This window comes from Gigantopelta aegis, chromosome 3 (assembly GCF_016097555.1).
Source record: "Gigantopelta aegis isolate Gae_Host chromosome 3, Gae_host_genome, whole genome shotgun sequence".
Lineage (NCBI taxonomy): Eukaryota > Metazoa > Mollusca > Gastropoda > Neomphalida > Peltospiridae > Gigantopelta > Gigantopelta aegis.
In genome coordinates, this window is record NC_054701.1 from 95,625,061 (window position 1) to 95,641,328 (window position 16,268).

The 16,268-nt window shown below is 39.0% G+C and overlaps 1 protein-coding gene across 1 annotated transcript; it reads right to left on the minus strand.

Moving 5' to 3' along the window:
• Window positions 1-7,347: 7,347 nt before the first annotated feature.
• LOC121368956 lies at window positions 7,348-13,376 on the minus strand. Its single transcript, XM_041493726.1, has 3 exons — window positions 13,168-13,376; window positions 11,272-11,355; window positions 7,348-7,397 (listed from the first exon to the last, which is right to left on the minus strand). Exons 1-3 carry the CDS (start codon window positions 13,334-13,336, stop codon window positions 7,348-7,350), a joined length of 303 nt encoding a protein of 100 aa, XP_041349660.1. The 5' UTR covers window positions 13,337-13,376.
• Window positions 13,377-16,268: the final 2,892 nt, after the last annotated feature.

Below are 16,268 nucleotides of genomic sequence, written 5' to 3' on the forward strand. Positions count from 1 at the left end.
TTAAAATAATAAAGTTGAAAAACACATTTTGACGTGCATTGAGGAGAACATTCATAGATATAACTATAAATGAAGCTTTACTGATGCAACACATGTAATTTATGAGAAATGAAGCTACATTTGTACAATCAATGTTGAGCTAAATGCAAAAGTGATGCCGCAGCCAACGAAAAAGTAACACCTACATACTTCATCTTTTTAGTTTGTACATGTATTGTACAGGTAGAAAAAAAATCAAGACTTAGCAACATCAGGATAAGCAATCTTATGCACTTATTTTGAAGATAAAAATACTTAAAACCAGTAAATATCATTGGTTTCATAAACTAACAGTGTTTCATTAGTAGTATTTGATATATATATCATTTATTAGTTGTATTTAAGTGAACTGGACAAAAAGTCACGTCCTGGCTCGTCACGTCCTGGCTTGTACTGAAATTTTAAAAAGTAAATGTTACATCATAAAGAATATTTTTTTAGTAATTTGCTATATGGCATTTAGAAATAGACTGGATATTGTGTTAAACAGTGTATTTCAATAAGCAAACATTCTACCAGGAGAGCTGAGTTTTGGAATTTACTGCTGTGTTAAAAAGTCATGTCCATTTTCGTCACGTCCTGGCACATTTTACTTTTCACTTTATAAGTAATTTTTTTTTACAAAAAACAAAATTAGGCCTGACATGCTTATACTACTATATGTAATGAGCCTATAAATGATAAAACTGCATTTCCATTTAAAAAGGACTTTTAGTTAAGGAGATCAAAGAGTCAGAATGTCACATCCTGGCTTAAATCATTACCATGGAATGGCCCATCTACACAGTTAAACAACTGTACCTCACTGAAATTCAAGGTATGTGCGAACTCTCACGGCTGAAAACATTCCCATGTTTAACAAGCCAGTTAAGAAGCAGGGTTTCTGCCAGAGGGTAAAACGGATATGGTGTCATACCCACATTTTTTTTTTTTTTTTTAAATTAACATTTTGACAAAATTGATGACTCTTATCATTATTGTATGATTTTGTTAACCTTAACCCTAAATGTAACACATTTTCATTGTGGGGGAGGCCCTCCATACCTGTTGACTGTGGTTGCATTCAATTCCATAGCGCCATACCCAGAAATGTCTTTCTGGCAGAAACACTGAGAAGGGCATGTTACCTAGTCAATACATGCAGGTTATGCTGCTCAACTATAGCATTTATCACACCCCACCTTTTTCAAATCTTAATATATGAATTTTAAAACGTGTATAATTCTTTCTTCAAGGTAATGAAAATATATATATGTATGTACAATGTTAAAGGAGCTCAATCACGGATTTAGTGGGCCTTGTTTCTCTAAATATGCATTATAAATGAAACTTACATTCATTTGGAATACCAAACCTAGTTATTGTATGATCCAAAATATTTTAATTGAACTACGATCGAAGGAATTCCACGACACGCTTCATTTTTTAAATCTGTAAGTCTTCTTGTAAAGTCATAAAAATACGGAAAAACAGACTCGTAGTGATGAGGCTATATATACGACAACCGTATAATGTATTTGTGAATTTTATATAAACGATTGCCATGTATAGACTTGGCAAATGAGGGCCGGCTATATACATGTATGGCAAATAATAAAAAATATATTATTTCATGATGAAAACAACCGCGAATACGCTGAAATAAAATAATAAACAGTCCGAACATGAACTCACCATTTAATATTATTATTATTATTATTAGGCGCATGTGCAAATTATTTTGACTGGTTCGCAAAGTGGTATTTCGGTTTTAATGTATAGCTTAAAAAAACAGTGTACTGTTGCATGTTTTGTCGTCCAAAGGTTGGCTAATTATTACTTAACCCAGATGAATCCAGTTCTACGTGCAGGGACAAGATCAGCCTGCATTTTGCAGACGATGTTAGACTGTCAAAGAGATGATAAAATAAATGTTTACGTTTTGTGAACCCTAAGCCTCGTTGAATAAAACAGTGCACTTAATCATGCTTTAGGCCTATGTAGTTATTATCATTGTAGCCTTTGCTCCTGATGTGATTTTCGCTACTAATATGTAGGCTTACTTTGATTTAATGAGGAATAGCGACGCATGTCGACACCAGTCACTGAGTCAATTTTCGGACCCTTTAATTTGTCACAACTTATGTTAGTTCAATTGTTAATTACATATTGTAGTCTGAAACGGAAATGAAACGGATTTACAAAAACATGAAACGGAAAATAGCTTTTTTCTTCTTTTTAAACGGAAAACCACTGAATCATACTTGTTCTATTCTTGGGCCAACAATTTCACCAACTATATACATTACAAGTGGACTACATTGCACACTTCTGTGGTAACAGACTCCGGCCCGTAGAGCACCCCCCCCCCCCCCCCCCCCCCCCCGTGTGCCCCCATTACTGAGTGTATGTAGCTCTCGATAAACCCCCAACTCCTACTCTGTGAGTTCCAACACCTACTAGTACTTCATTTTACAACCGCTGTATCTATACATTTTTGCTGTGAATATAGCCAGCCCTCGTTAGTGGAAGCTATAGACACAGCCTTCATATATATAGTCCCATCGTATATAAACACCGTCACGTTCAGAGTATTCTTTAAAAATGTAACAATTCCTATCCCAAGTCAGCTGTTGTGGCATATTTTGTATAATAATGAATTTGACACGGTGAAAAATGATGGTGTTTGTGATCCAGATGTTTAGAGTTTGTTCACGTACGACTAACGATAAATTTTCCTATAGATGCAAAGGCTTAACTAGTCGGGATTGTCGACGTTTAACATGCTTCTGTTACTAAAAAAAATTAATGTATTATAAGCTTAATATCATTCAGTAGATGTTTTTATTAATTGTTAGTAACTTATTTTCATTGGTTCTTTTTTTCTATTCACAGAGGACGGTCAAGCATTCTTGTTACACGTGCTTGGTAAATCGTTTTGGCACTGCAGTTATTCGGGGAATGCCCGTCACGTGACTCAAAATAATACGTCACACCTCTGCTCTCCAAATAGCCGTTATTTTTTTCAGAATTATGGACTGTACCCATAATTCAATTATTTTCATAAAATATCAATAATAAGTGTGATATGGTGGTTATGTAGATGGTTCAATAAAGTACTTTTAGGTACAAATCAAATGTATATATTGTCATATAATAATTTGTTAAGTCAATAATTAGGTCAACAATCTGTGACAGAGCGCATTTAATCACCTCAACATATCTTATAGTGGAAGTTACATTGTCTACCTGTAAGCTGCTACTACACATCAAGTAAACGTGTATTTCAAGGCTTATATTAACCTAATAATTCAAGTGATGGGAATCTGGTCCTATTGCAGATGTTGCAGTCACTACTATAACACTTAACTACATCATGCATGGCACATTACAAACGGTGTCAACATCACTCAGTGGTAAATATTCTAGTTAATAATTATGACAGGAAAACTAACTTGTCTTCTTTTTTCCTCCGCTGTTTGGTTCAGGCGTCTTTTTATTTGGCTCTGATTTATTCAGTCATTTATCGATTTTTCTTACCTTTATTGTTTGATTTATGTGGGGAATAGCTTCCTACATATTATTACAACCTTATAGTGTATTTACTGTGTCTGTTAACAAGGTGTCGCTGCCATTTGCAAAATGGTGACTTTTGTTTAGCGGAACTGTTCAATCTTATGTTTTTTTCTTTCCAGTTCAGTTTGAAATTATCATGTCAGATTCTAGTTCTGTGAGACTTGTCAAGTCGTGTCTTCGATGCAAGAAGTTCAAGGCTGGGGAAGACCTGCATGAATTTTGTCTGGGATGTCGAGTCCCTTGTGAGAAGACGTGAATTTTGTTCGGGTATTTCGTCAATGGAGTTTGCTGCTTACCTGCGAGTGGTGGCTACCCACAAGAAGAACGCAGAGATGTTGACGACGCCAGTATCAGCAATTCCACCATCCATGGAAGACAATGTTACCAATGATGTTGCAATAGACTATTACTTCTATGGTGGCTTCTACAGTCACTGTGGCTCCAGTGACACCTGTACAGTAACAGCCCAGCTTTCGCCTGCTCCATTGGTTCCTGATCCACGACTTTGCCATCTACGGTGCCTGTGGCTACCGTGATATGGGTGCCAGCGGCTACGCCGGTTCAGCGCTTATCCCATCCTGGACCACAGCCAGTCATCACCGCTTCCCACAGATCGCCGACACTGATCTCCAGCTGGTAATAGTTCAAGGGCTTCCGACGGGTCCTGATGGGACTGTACACACGGTCTGGGTCATCACGGGCAGCAAGTACTTCCTGCACAACTGATTGGCAGGCCTGTTCACTGCTTTCCACTGGCCGCTTAGAAGGTAACGCTCATGCAGTCTTGAGAATCAGACTTCATGGAGACCGACGGGACCGTCCACGGTTTGATGCACCACGGCTATTCGTTCTACTTGGGATTGTCATGTGTTCGCTAGATTCCTGAGCCGTTGACATCTCGACCAGTGTTCTACTTGGGATTGTCATGTGTGCGTTAAGATTCCTGAGCCGTTGACGACATCTCGACCAGTGTTCTACTTGGGATTGTCATGCGTGTGCTAGATTACTGAGCCGTTGACGACATCTCGACCAGGGTTCTACTTGGGATTGCCATGTGTGTGCTAGATTCCTGAGCCGTTGATGACATCTCGGAAGAGCCCACTATCTGTGTGACAACGCCAATTATTTTTTGGCAGAACACAGCCAGTTTTTCCAGATCAACTGTTGATTGTCAGTTCGCCGCTGAGGTGGAAGGAAGATACCTTTACTTCACACTTTCAGTTAGGGTTGCTATTCAAGCTGCAGTTCCAGTTGCAGCTTCCACCTCGGTTACCATAACAATTCAAAAAGTTGCGGTAGACCTTGCTACACGCGGTACACAACATTACAAGCATTATGGTTTGGCGCTGAAGACAGTACGCTGGACCGATTAACTGTTGGTGCAGGTCTGCAATCACCACTTCCGCTGGTTCCAGAAGTTATCAGCGTTAGGTACATTGAGATTTATCATTTGGACAGCTACCTTCTGCAATTTTCAACGGATCGGCATGTCGGCGACTGGCAGCAATTATCCAGTTGACATCACGTGGTGTACAGGTATTTAACGCAACCGTTGAACTATGGTCTATTGCGAATTATCAACCCACTGACGTTCAGTCACTACCGTCAGCATTCCTGTTTGATGCGGAGAAGATCGTCTTTTTGCTGCTTTCCTATCATGGGGCAGCGGGACTGCCATGAATACCAGCCATACAGTGTTTGCGTTGTTTAACATCAACGTATATCGGGAATATAGCGTAGTGGCCCCGCTTCGCCGTCAGTGGCTTTTCACTGTTTACCAGGACCACTGCTGCTATGTCCAGGTTCCTGCATCGGTTAACGGCTATCTCAAGAAGTCAACCATCACAGAGTCTTCATTTCATTGGAGCCTTGCAGCATCCAGAACTAGTCCAGGTTCCCTTCGACAGATGAGACAAGAGTCAGTCTGCGGTCTCCACAATCCTTGCAGAACCTGTGACATTCCATTTTTGGCAAAACCTGTTTGGTCTCTTGATGTCACCTCAGGATATAACACTCAGGGCCATCTACAATTATGTCGTCGCCAAGTCTTCCTGAATCCATTATCACATTGAACAACCCCGGATTGATGATCAGCCTTCCCAATGACCTGCGGTCCAGTTTCCAGTGGTGGCAGATTCCGTCGAACGTCTCTTTGAAGCTGTTTCAAGCGACTCACCATCTGTTTGTCGATGTATCACTGGAATGTTGGGGAGCTCATCTCAATAATCATACAACTTTGGGGCTGTGGTTTTCAGACTTGGCAAGTCTCCACGTCAACTTGCTCAGAGCTTCTGGCAGTTTTCAACGCAGTACGTCATTGGCATGGTTAAATCCATGCGACTATCATGGTAGTCACAGACAACGTGTCAGCAGCAGCATACATCAATCAGCATGGCGGAACACATTCCAGCAGCCTGCTCCGGCTCACATATCGCCTCTTCCATTTGGTAGATGCCATTCCGCTGCAACTCCGAGCCTGTCACATTCCAGGGGTGTAACATGTTCCGACAGTCACATTGTCTCGACCGTTTGCTTTGCAATCCATACAGTGGATGCTCAACCCAGAAGCCTTCTGGTGGGCGTGCCAAAGGCTTTGGACACCACACGTGGAACTGTTTGTGACCTGCTTTATGTGTCAGCTGAGGTTGTCCGTTTCACCGGTTTCCTGAAGTTCTCGATCTCAACGCACTGGCCATCAGTCGGGACAGTCAGGACATTTATGCATTCCCTGCACTAGTACTGCTCCCAAGAGTACTTCAGCGGCTTCAAGAATTTGGCTTTCGACTATTTCTCATCACTCCAGTGTGGCCAGGCAGAGTCTGGTATCCCGACCTCATATGTTTCGTCAATCCAGATTCTCTACCACTACCCAATTGGGATACCCTCCTGTTTCATCCCACGTTGAGACCATCCCAATTCACGCTTGTTCCAGCTACACGTGTGGACCTGATCTCTCAGGGTTTGAAGAAGAAAAGTTTCTTTACTATGACCACAGCCTTGTTACTGAAACTCACCTGGCATCCTGCTGCTGCATGTAAGGTCCAGTGGTTGTGCTTCCAGCGATGGTGTATCAGCTAAAAGCTGACACCTCACACTATTTGTGTGGAGAAGTTAGCTGACCTTTTGCTGTATCTCCAGTCAATGTTGAAACTCAAGGGCTTCACTATAGTTGACTACGTCGCAATCACCGTGATGGTTCGTGATTCAGCCACTGGTACCAAGCTGGCAACTGCCTATGATTCATGCTACGATCAAGGATTTTCCACACGACGACCAGTTTCAGTGTCTTCGTTCACTGCAATGGGACCTGAACCTTGTTCTGAGGGAAACAGTGTTCCTGCTGGGGTTCGCTACGGCGGCAAGAGTGTCATAAATCCATGCTCTGGATATGGACATGGTGCGGTTCCAGAGAGACAACACCTCAGTTACATTGGGCCTCCTGATGAACTTTATGGCAAAGAACCAGTTTCCTGTTCCAGTGTCTCGTACCTACGCTGTCCAAGCACTCTCTTCCTTTGTGGATCTGCCCGATGTCAAGGACTTGTATTAATGTCTTGTTCGAGCCCTCAACTACTACACTGAGAGAACAAGGTCTTTCTGACACCGTGCACTTGCCTCTACGATGTCGCTGCACTGCAACACACCTATTACCAGTTTCAACTGGGTGTTGTTGCGCCGACTACTATCTGATACTACTACTATCCACCAAAGATGTCCATCCTCTGGGTCCATTGGTTACAGTGAAAACTCTGGTTAACACATGCTGTCCTCGTCGCCGCTGATGTTGCTGTCGGATTCCTGGACTGCACGACGAGATGTCCACCAAACCGACAGATGAGGACTCACCTTGACATTTGTTTACTGCACCATTCTGATGTTCATGCACTTCACCATTTGCGCTGCACTTTGTTGCTGTTATTAACATCACCTGCATTGGCCTGTGATGGGCATCCCTTGGAGGGGGTTTACCATGGATGGCCTAGTCTTCCACTGTGTCAAGACTTTATCCGGTCCTTGGGGAGAAAACAGATGCATCTATGGATTCCGGAACCCACCGCCTTCTGCTGAATGCTGCACTAGAGGGCATACAGTAGAAGAATTTAGGCCATCCCATTGGCTTTTGGGATGTTCGGACCAGAATACTGGGGGGGGGGGGGGGGGGGGGGGGGGGGGGGGGGTGGTGGTGGTGTCGGGTCGAGAGAGAGAGAGTGCACTTCAGTGCTCTACAAAGCAAGTTAAAATTTACTCTTCCCTGGCCAGTAAAGTAAAATATTTTAGTCGCCAGCCACTTATATTTAGTAGCCAGTTAATATATACTTGTCATTAAATCGATTCATCTGTCATTTCACAGCACATTACCAGTACTAATGCTGTAATTGCCATTTGGACTGCATTCGAATGAACTCGTGAAGGGGATAATTCCTAGTTGTTAAATAGTAATTGTAAGTTACTGTTTGTGTCCGGTTCCACTAAAACAGTGAATGACTATTAATTATCAAATTCCATACCCAATAATTGTATTAAACGAATTTAAGTGAATTACTATTTTAATGGCACTGCTAAAATATGCATTTAAATTGCAGTACTCATTAAAAGTTAAATAAAAGCATTGTGATAATATCTACCAGGCGTCAACGTGTTAGTACTAGTAGTTACCAATCGGCTACCTAACTTTTCGTTTAAATATTTATTTTCGTCACATACTGCCTTGTAAATAAATAAATACTGTTTTGTAAATAGTTGTGTTTTTAAAGTCGTCTAAAATCGAGTCATGAAAATAGAAACATGTTTTCATCCTCCACTGGTGGTCATGACTTCCGACGTGATTAAAATGACAATCATGACTGGAGACGTCGTCATCGTGGAAGGACCTGTTATCACAATAAGCACGAGACGATTGGAGTGCAGCATAACATATATACAAGTCGACATTTAAAATAATTAACATTTGAGTTTCAAACAGACAAGTAAAGACATACAGTTGCTCAACAATGTCATTTGAATACATAAATAAAACCTGGCTCTAAATGGAATAGGACCGACTTGATCCAAAACTGAACTGGGGCCGAATTATTTCCAAGCGCTTGATATTCAAGTTAAGGGAAATAACATCATAACGAAGTATTACAAATGTACCTCACACTTAAAGGAAACATGTCACGTAAACCATATTTGGCACCAACCATGTACAATTAATTATAAATTGAATCACCTAAAAAAAAAAATTATAAAAAATTAATTACTTAAAATATCTCCATAAAAGAACCCCAGATATGAGCTCTTAGCGGAAATTGCCGATCTTTAATGAGCAGGGCAATCACGAGGTCCGTGACGTCAGAGACGCGTCCCTTGATCTGAAGCCTTACACTTAAAAGCATTAGTCCGTACCACTCATAAAGAATCTAAGTCTTGCATAGCTTACCAAAACAATGAGTGTTCGTTCGCAAAACGTTTTGCCGTATCAATATGAGCTGTTAGTAAATGAAGAAAGACACACATTTACTTACAACAGTGATACTGAAGAAAAAACGGATAGCGAGTCGGAGGGTGGAGAAACTGATGGTGCCAGACCAGACCGGTCGACCAATTTACAGCCCGGAGCCCGAAAGTAACCCGGAGACAAAACCAAAACTCGGATGCTAATGCCGAGGTGTATACTGTTCATATTTAGCATAAAGATACACCTCGATATGATGTATTTAAATATGTAAAAAATATAAATGTAGGACAAACATTTTTTTGGTGTGTTTTTTTTTATAGAAAATATCGCATTTTTTATGTTCGGGCTGTACATAATGAAATCTGTATGCACAGTGTAAACAAACGCTCTAATTTACGACAAGGCGCTTCACTTTCATTAACCCGACTTGTAAAACAACATAAATGACTTGAGAGTATAATCAACTTTTAAACTAAATATATTTCTATTTGCATCAATAGAACGAAATGGGGTTATAGTATTTTTCTCTCATAAAAAAAAAGTAGCATATTATTAGGCCTATTGGTAGGGTGCGTTAGAGTAAAAACGACCACTCACGATACCCAAGTGATAATTTTCTTTTCTTTGGTACTACGTAATTGGTCAGTTTTGTAATTTTAGATGGGAAAGTCTACTTAATCAAGGATTTTACAGCATTATTTACAGTAATGAAGCAGGGCGGCTGATAATGTCCATTAACATTGTACTATAGTCGCGACAGGTTACGCCTCAATACCCTGTGATCTTTAAAAAACTGGCACGTATTTTGTACGTATGTCTAGACCGTGGTAATCACTTACCTGGTCGATACCCTGCAATATACACCTGCCAATCAGGAATCACATGTGCAGGCCACGGAAAGAAAGGACCAATTAACTAAAACAACACTCCGATTCTCAAGTCAGCCCATGGATGAAACATAATAGTTATTTCGACACCGACAGTAGTGGTTTATTTTGTATTGAACTTCGTGGGGCTTCGGGCGATGAGGAACGTTTTTGTGACGTATTCCGCCCGAAGATTAAAAACATTATTTAAAATTATTATTGTTTTCTACACGTTTTTAAAAAACATATTTAAATACATCGTACTGAGATGTATCCTCGTGCCAAATCCCATGTTTGTATATGCCATATTTAATTACTTATTGACGTTTCCTTCTTCGGACGGTGAATACAGATTTTGTTATGTAGGCCTACAGCCCTAACATGAAAAATCTCTTTTTTTTTCAAAAAAATAAATAAATAAAAAATTATAAATTTTTGTTTTAACATATATAAATACATCATGCTGAGGTGTATCTTTGTGCCAAATATGTACAATGTACACCTCGGCATTCGCAACCGAGTACTGTTTTTGTCTCCGGGTAACGTTCGGGCTCCGGGCTGTAAATAGGCTGACACCAAAGTACTATGCGGTGTTGGTGTCCAATCTTTTCTTTTGCGATAAAATACACGCGTCTTTCTTCGGATACAATCCTTTGGAAAACCATAAAAAGACAATCCCGATCGTTTAAACTGTTTATTTTTACACCCAAAGGCCGCGCAGTACGGCACTGTTGGACTGAAAAGATCGTACGCCCCTTACTCCATATATAAACAGTTAACAACAATGGAAGAGTACAGCGGCTCTGACGTCACTTCCCTTTTTTTTCGAACGCTCACGAAAAAATATGCATAAATCGTACTTTGATACTGATTAGCGTAATTTCTTCATTTTAAGTTAACTACACATATTTTATTGTTATAAAGTTATTTGTATATTATTTTTATATCATTTTTCTTTTAAAATGAGCTATAATATGGTCTCGTGTCATGTTTCCTTTAACGTCACCGTGTTTACTCTTGAATACTGGGAAATCATTATTCATAGTCTGATTAACATGTCTCAAACTTTTATTTTTCAAACAAATTACCGATAGAAAACATGTTTTATGGAAGGTAAATTGCTACTGGTCCACAGTGTTTTCCGATGTCCAGTTTTGTTTACAGATTAAAGTAAAATTATTGGACAGTCGCCAACTGACGAATGTGATTTTATTTTTTAGACACCAGGGAATGTTTTTAGTCGCCATGGCGACTATTTTACTCGCTTTGTAGAGCACTGCACTTGTTTGAGGATAGGTAATGTATCCATAAAAGAGAAAACACCAAGTTTTCTCCAATCTATATATATATAAGACATATTAATGCAAGAACATACTTCCACCACCGCGTGATCTACTATGTCCTCCACTTCAAAGTCTTCATCCTCTGGCCACACAATTTCGCCTCTCTCAACCACTGAAATAAACACAGTATTTTAGAAATAAATGTGACAGTTTTGAGCCCAGATCCACATGGACAGGTATGAGAATACAAGATTTGCACACACCACTTATTTTATGTATTGCAATAAACAAAATTCAAGTAATCTTATTTTATTTTAATTAACCCATTATGACTGTAAATTTAATGTGAACAGAAAACTGGATTAAGCCTATCTGCATACATACATGTGCAATCATAGACCTGCCCCCTCCAAAGCTGTACCTTATAAATGCACGTAACAGGATTTCTGCCAGAGGGTACAGCAGGCCCTAAAATCTAGAATTGAAAAAGTAGAAGTGACTTCTCTCTTCCCAGAAGAAAGGTGAGAAGTTTGATAAAAATAGGTAAAGTGAACATTTAACAGTACATTTCATGTTTCGCATCAGAGCTTCTAGAATCAGGGTTCGAATTTCACCACGGCACCAACAGCAATGATCATAGGTGCCCTCCTTACTTGCCGTTATGCCCCTAAAATCTTACGGTGTTTTCGACAAGAAAAATACTGTGCTGCCGTACCTGGTTTGCCACTGTGCCCTTCGGAATTTTTTTTGTTTTTAAAAAACCCAGCATTATTATTTAGAAATGACACAAAATGTAACATGAAAAATCACATCTAGCCAAGTCAGTCTGCTTGTTGACACACCAAGTGACAGGTCATTTATACCAGGATGTAAAACAAAACATGTTAAAATGCCCATTAAAATGCTATTTACAATGTAGTTTAAAGTTGAATTAGTGATTTTAAATGTCATATTAGAAAATAACCAGGTTTCTGCAGTTTTTGAAGTTTGATAGACAATTTGGCGAAATTGCCTGTGGACCCATTGGATGAAAACCACAGTCCCCTAGGGATGCACCACGTTCTTCTATGGATAATTAAGGATGCAATACAGTTATTCGATCCGTGATGAATTTTTTTATATGTTCAATTTTTTTACGGATATACAAGTACTACTATGATTGATCAGGGATTGGAAAAATATCCGCCCGGTACCCCCTTCCCCTAACCCTAACCCTAAGGTATAATATCTGCCCGGTCCCCTCCATTATTATTTTTAGTTAGGGGTTAGGGTTTAGGGTTTAGGGTTAGGGGTTAGGGGTTAGGGGTTAGGGGTTAGGGTTAGGGTTAGTTAGGGTTAGGGTTGGGGTTGGGGTTAAGGTTAGGGTTAGGGAGGGGGGGACCGGGCGGATATTTTTCCAACCCTAACTCCAACCCTAGTCCTAACCCCAACCCTAGTCCTAACCCCAGCCATAACCCCAACCCCAACCCCACCCCAACCCTAACCCTCAACCCTAACTAAAAATAATAATGGAGGGGACCGGGCGGATATTATACCCAGGGATTTAATACGGACAGCTACGGACCACAACGGATAGTCATGAATGATGCCAGATTGTATCCGTGGCTAACCCGGTGTCCTAATCCGTAACAGTGTGACCGAGGCTATAGTCAACTGGACCAGAGAACAAAAAGATCCTTATAAATTGCAGCACTGGGCAAGAACAAAGGTGGTCTGCAGTGCATATCAAAAGAGCAGTCAGAATGATCAGAAATTGTAAAAAAAAGAGCTTCAGTATTACGATATTGATTTAGTATTTGGTTTGTTTTGTTTTTTAAACAATGCCTTACGCAACGCACCCACCAACTCAAATTTCAGCATTTTTTGTGTGGAAAATTGGATTGAATACAGTTACATACGTAGATTAAATTTTATTTTATTTAAATTTATAATTTATTTTTATTTTATTTATTTATTTTTATGTCTTCAGTGTCTTGGAACTCACATTTACTTATCAACTTCTGAGCTTCATCGGGGCCGACTTTTTTCAGGGTCTGGTACAAAAGATATCGGTTAGTTTCTTCTGAAAAATGCAAGTTCTCGCTCTGAACCAATTTTTGCAAATCAAGAATTCCCAAAAGACAAGGCACACGAGCAGTTCGTTCCTTTTCCATACTTAATAGGCACTCAAATCCAAAGGCGCAACTTTGAACATTTCCCGGCCATTTTTTCTCCCTGGATAATTTTCATTGGTCAAACCGATTTACCTCCCTTCTGCGTAGGAAATACTTCAAAAGGTTCCTGTATGTCAAATTAATTCCCATTGCCGAAACAGTTAACATTTTGTATAATTTTTATAAAGCAAGCCAATTTTCCCGGTATCTGGCCGTATGAAACGCGAGTTTTTCAAATTACTTTTGTCAGGCGAATAAGTATATATTCATTCGCGTTTGGCGACTTAAAAACCCTGTATTAAATTGAAAGAACGTAATATTTGTCCGAAAATCCGTAATTTCCCTCGCCTGATTTGCGGTTGGTCTAGGCTCGATCCCTGTCGATGGGCCCATTGGGCTATTTTTCATTCCAGCCAGTGCATCACGACTGGTATATCAAAAGCCTGTGGTATATGCTATTCTGTCTGTGGGATGGTGCATATAAAAGATCCCTTTGCTACTAATGGAAAAACATGTAGCGGGTTTCCTCTCTAAAACTATAATATCAGAATTACCATATGTTTGATATCCAATAGCCGACGATTAAAAAAAAATCAATGTGCTCTAGTGGTGTAGTTAAATAAAATAAACTAACTAGTTAAACCGTAAATTCCAGCATTTTTGGACTGAGATGGAATGAGTTACACCCCCCCCCCCCCTCCCCCTCGATACGATTAGAGTGATCGAGGTTCCTTTTCATATTAACACAATGGGGGATGGGCCAGGCTAATAGCTTCCCAAAATCTCACTAATTGGCCTAATATTATTATGTAATCCAAATGAAAATAGGGGGCCTAAATGTGTAAATTACCCATTTAGTTAATTAAATGTGGGAATAGAAATTGTGAACCTTCGGCTGCTATGAGGGATTGTAGGCCTACGCTGCCACAGTATCGGCGCAGAACTATTTTAATCCGTTGGGGAGCAGACCCGAATCCCATAGACAGTTCGCTCGCCACATTCTGGAATTCTTACATAAATTTATTTTTATTTTTTCTTCATATTTTTTTTTTTCTGCATAAAATATCAGTGGGTGTATATTAAATGTACATGTGTAAATTATGTATATATTTTTCGAAATTAATAGCATATCAAATCTGGTTTACGCTAATTACAAAGATTAGGGCATTCAAAAACACATTGTCTATACATACAAATGTACTCTGATATTGTAAACAAGAAATTATATTTAGTACGTAATTTTTATCATTGAAAAGATTCCAGTAGTCGGAAAAATCTTACATTGTCAGACAACTAAGAACAGTATGTTTAAATCTAAACATTATCTTCAATACCCCCCCCCCCCCCCCCCACACACACACACACATTAATGGGACGAAAACCACACTCATTTGATTTGTAGCAGAAATAATATTGAAAATGAAAACTCCCTCATAGCAAAATGCATGATTACTTTTAGAGCACGGTGGCACTAGACTGATATGTATAGCCTAGGCCTACAAAGCTAAGGGGAGTTATCCTGAGTGGTTTCGGAGTTCGGTTCCGGAAAGAGTGAATAAAACTGTGTATCTGACTATTTGTTTCCATGGTAAGAGTAAAATATCGAAATACCAACAACATCAACCTCATAGCAAATGCACTACTAGGCCACTAGACTGATATACATGTGTACGACATTTTGTGAACTTATCTTGAACGGTTTTGGTGTTCTACTTCGGAAACGGTGAATTTGGTAATTCTGACTATTTGTTTCCATAGTAACAGAAACAAATATAAAAACTGAAACCTTCCACATAGTAAACGGCACTACTGAAGCATTACATTGATATGTGTACACAGTTTCAGGAAGTTATTGTGTTTTAGACTCGTGCTCTCGAAACAGTGAATTTGACTCTTTTGGCGATTCATTTTCATGGTGACAGAAAAATATATCAAAAATAAAAACTCCCTCATAGCAAAATGCACTAGTAAACCACTATACTAATAGTAATATGAATACCACGTTTCATGAAGTTGTGTTAAATTGTTTTGGAGTAAACCACTAGACTAATAGTAATATGAATACCACGTTTCATGAAGTTGTGATAAATTGTTTTGGAGTCTAAACCACTAGACTAATAGTAATATGAATACCACGTTTCATGAAGTTGTGATAAATTGTTTTGGAGTCTAAACCACTAGACTAATAGTAATATGAATACCACGTTTCATGAAGTTGTGTTAAATTGTTTTGGAGTCTAAACCACTAGTCTAATAGTAATATGAATACCCCGTTTCATGAAGTTGTGTTAAATTGTATTGGAGTAAACCACTAGACTAATAGTAATATGAATACCACGTTTCATGAAGTTGTGTTAATTTGTTTTGGAATAAACCACTAGTCTAATAGTAATATGAATACCACGTTTCATGAAGTTGTGTTAAATTGTTTTGGAGTCAAAACCACTAGTCTAATAGTAATATGAATACCCCGTTTCATGAAGTTGTGTTAAATTGTATTGGAGTAAACCACTAGACTAATAGTAATATAAATACCCCGTTTCATGAAGTTGTGTTAAATTGTTTTTGAGTCTAAACCACTAGACTAATAGTAATATGAATACCACGTTTCATGAAGTTGTGTTAATTTGTTTTGGAATAAACCACTAGTTTAATAGTAATATGAATACCACGTTTCATGAAGTTGTGTTAAATTGTTTTTGAGTCTAAACCACTAGACTAATAGTAATATGAATACCACGTTTCATGAAGTTGTGTTAATTTGTTTTGGAATAAACCACTAGTTTAATAGTAATATGAATACCACGTTTCATGAAGTTGTGTTAAATTGTTTTTGAGTCTAAACCACTAGACTAATAGTAATATGAATACCACGTTTCATGAAGTTGTGTTAATTTGTTTTGGAATAAACCACTAGTTTAATAGTAATATG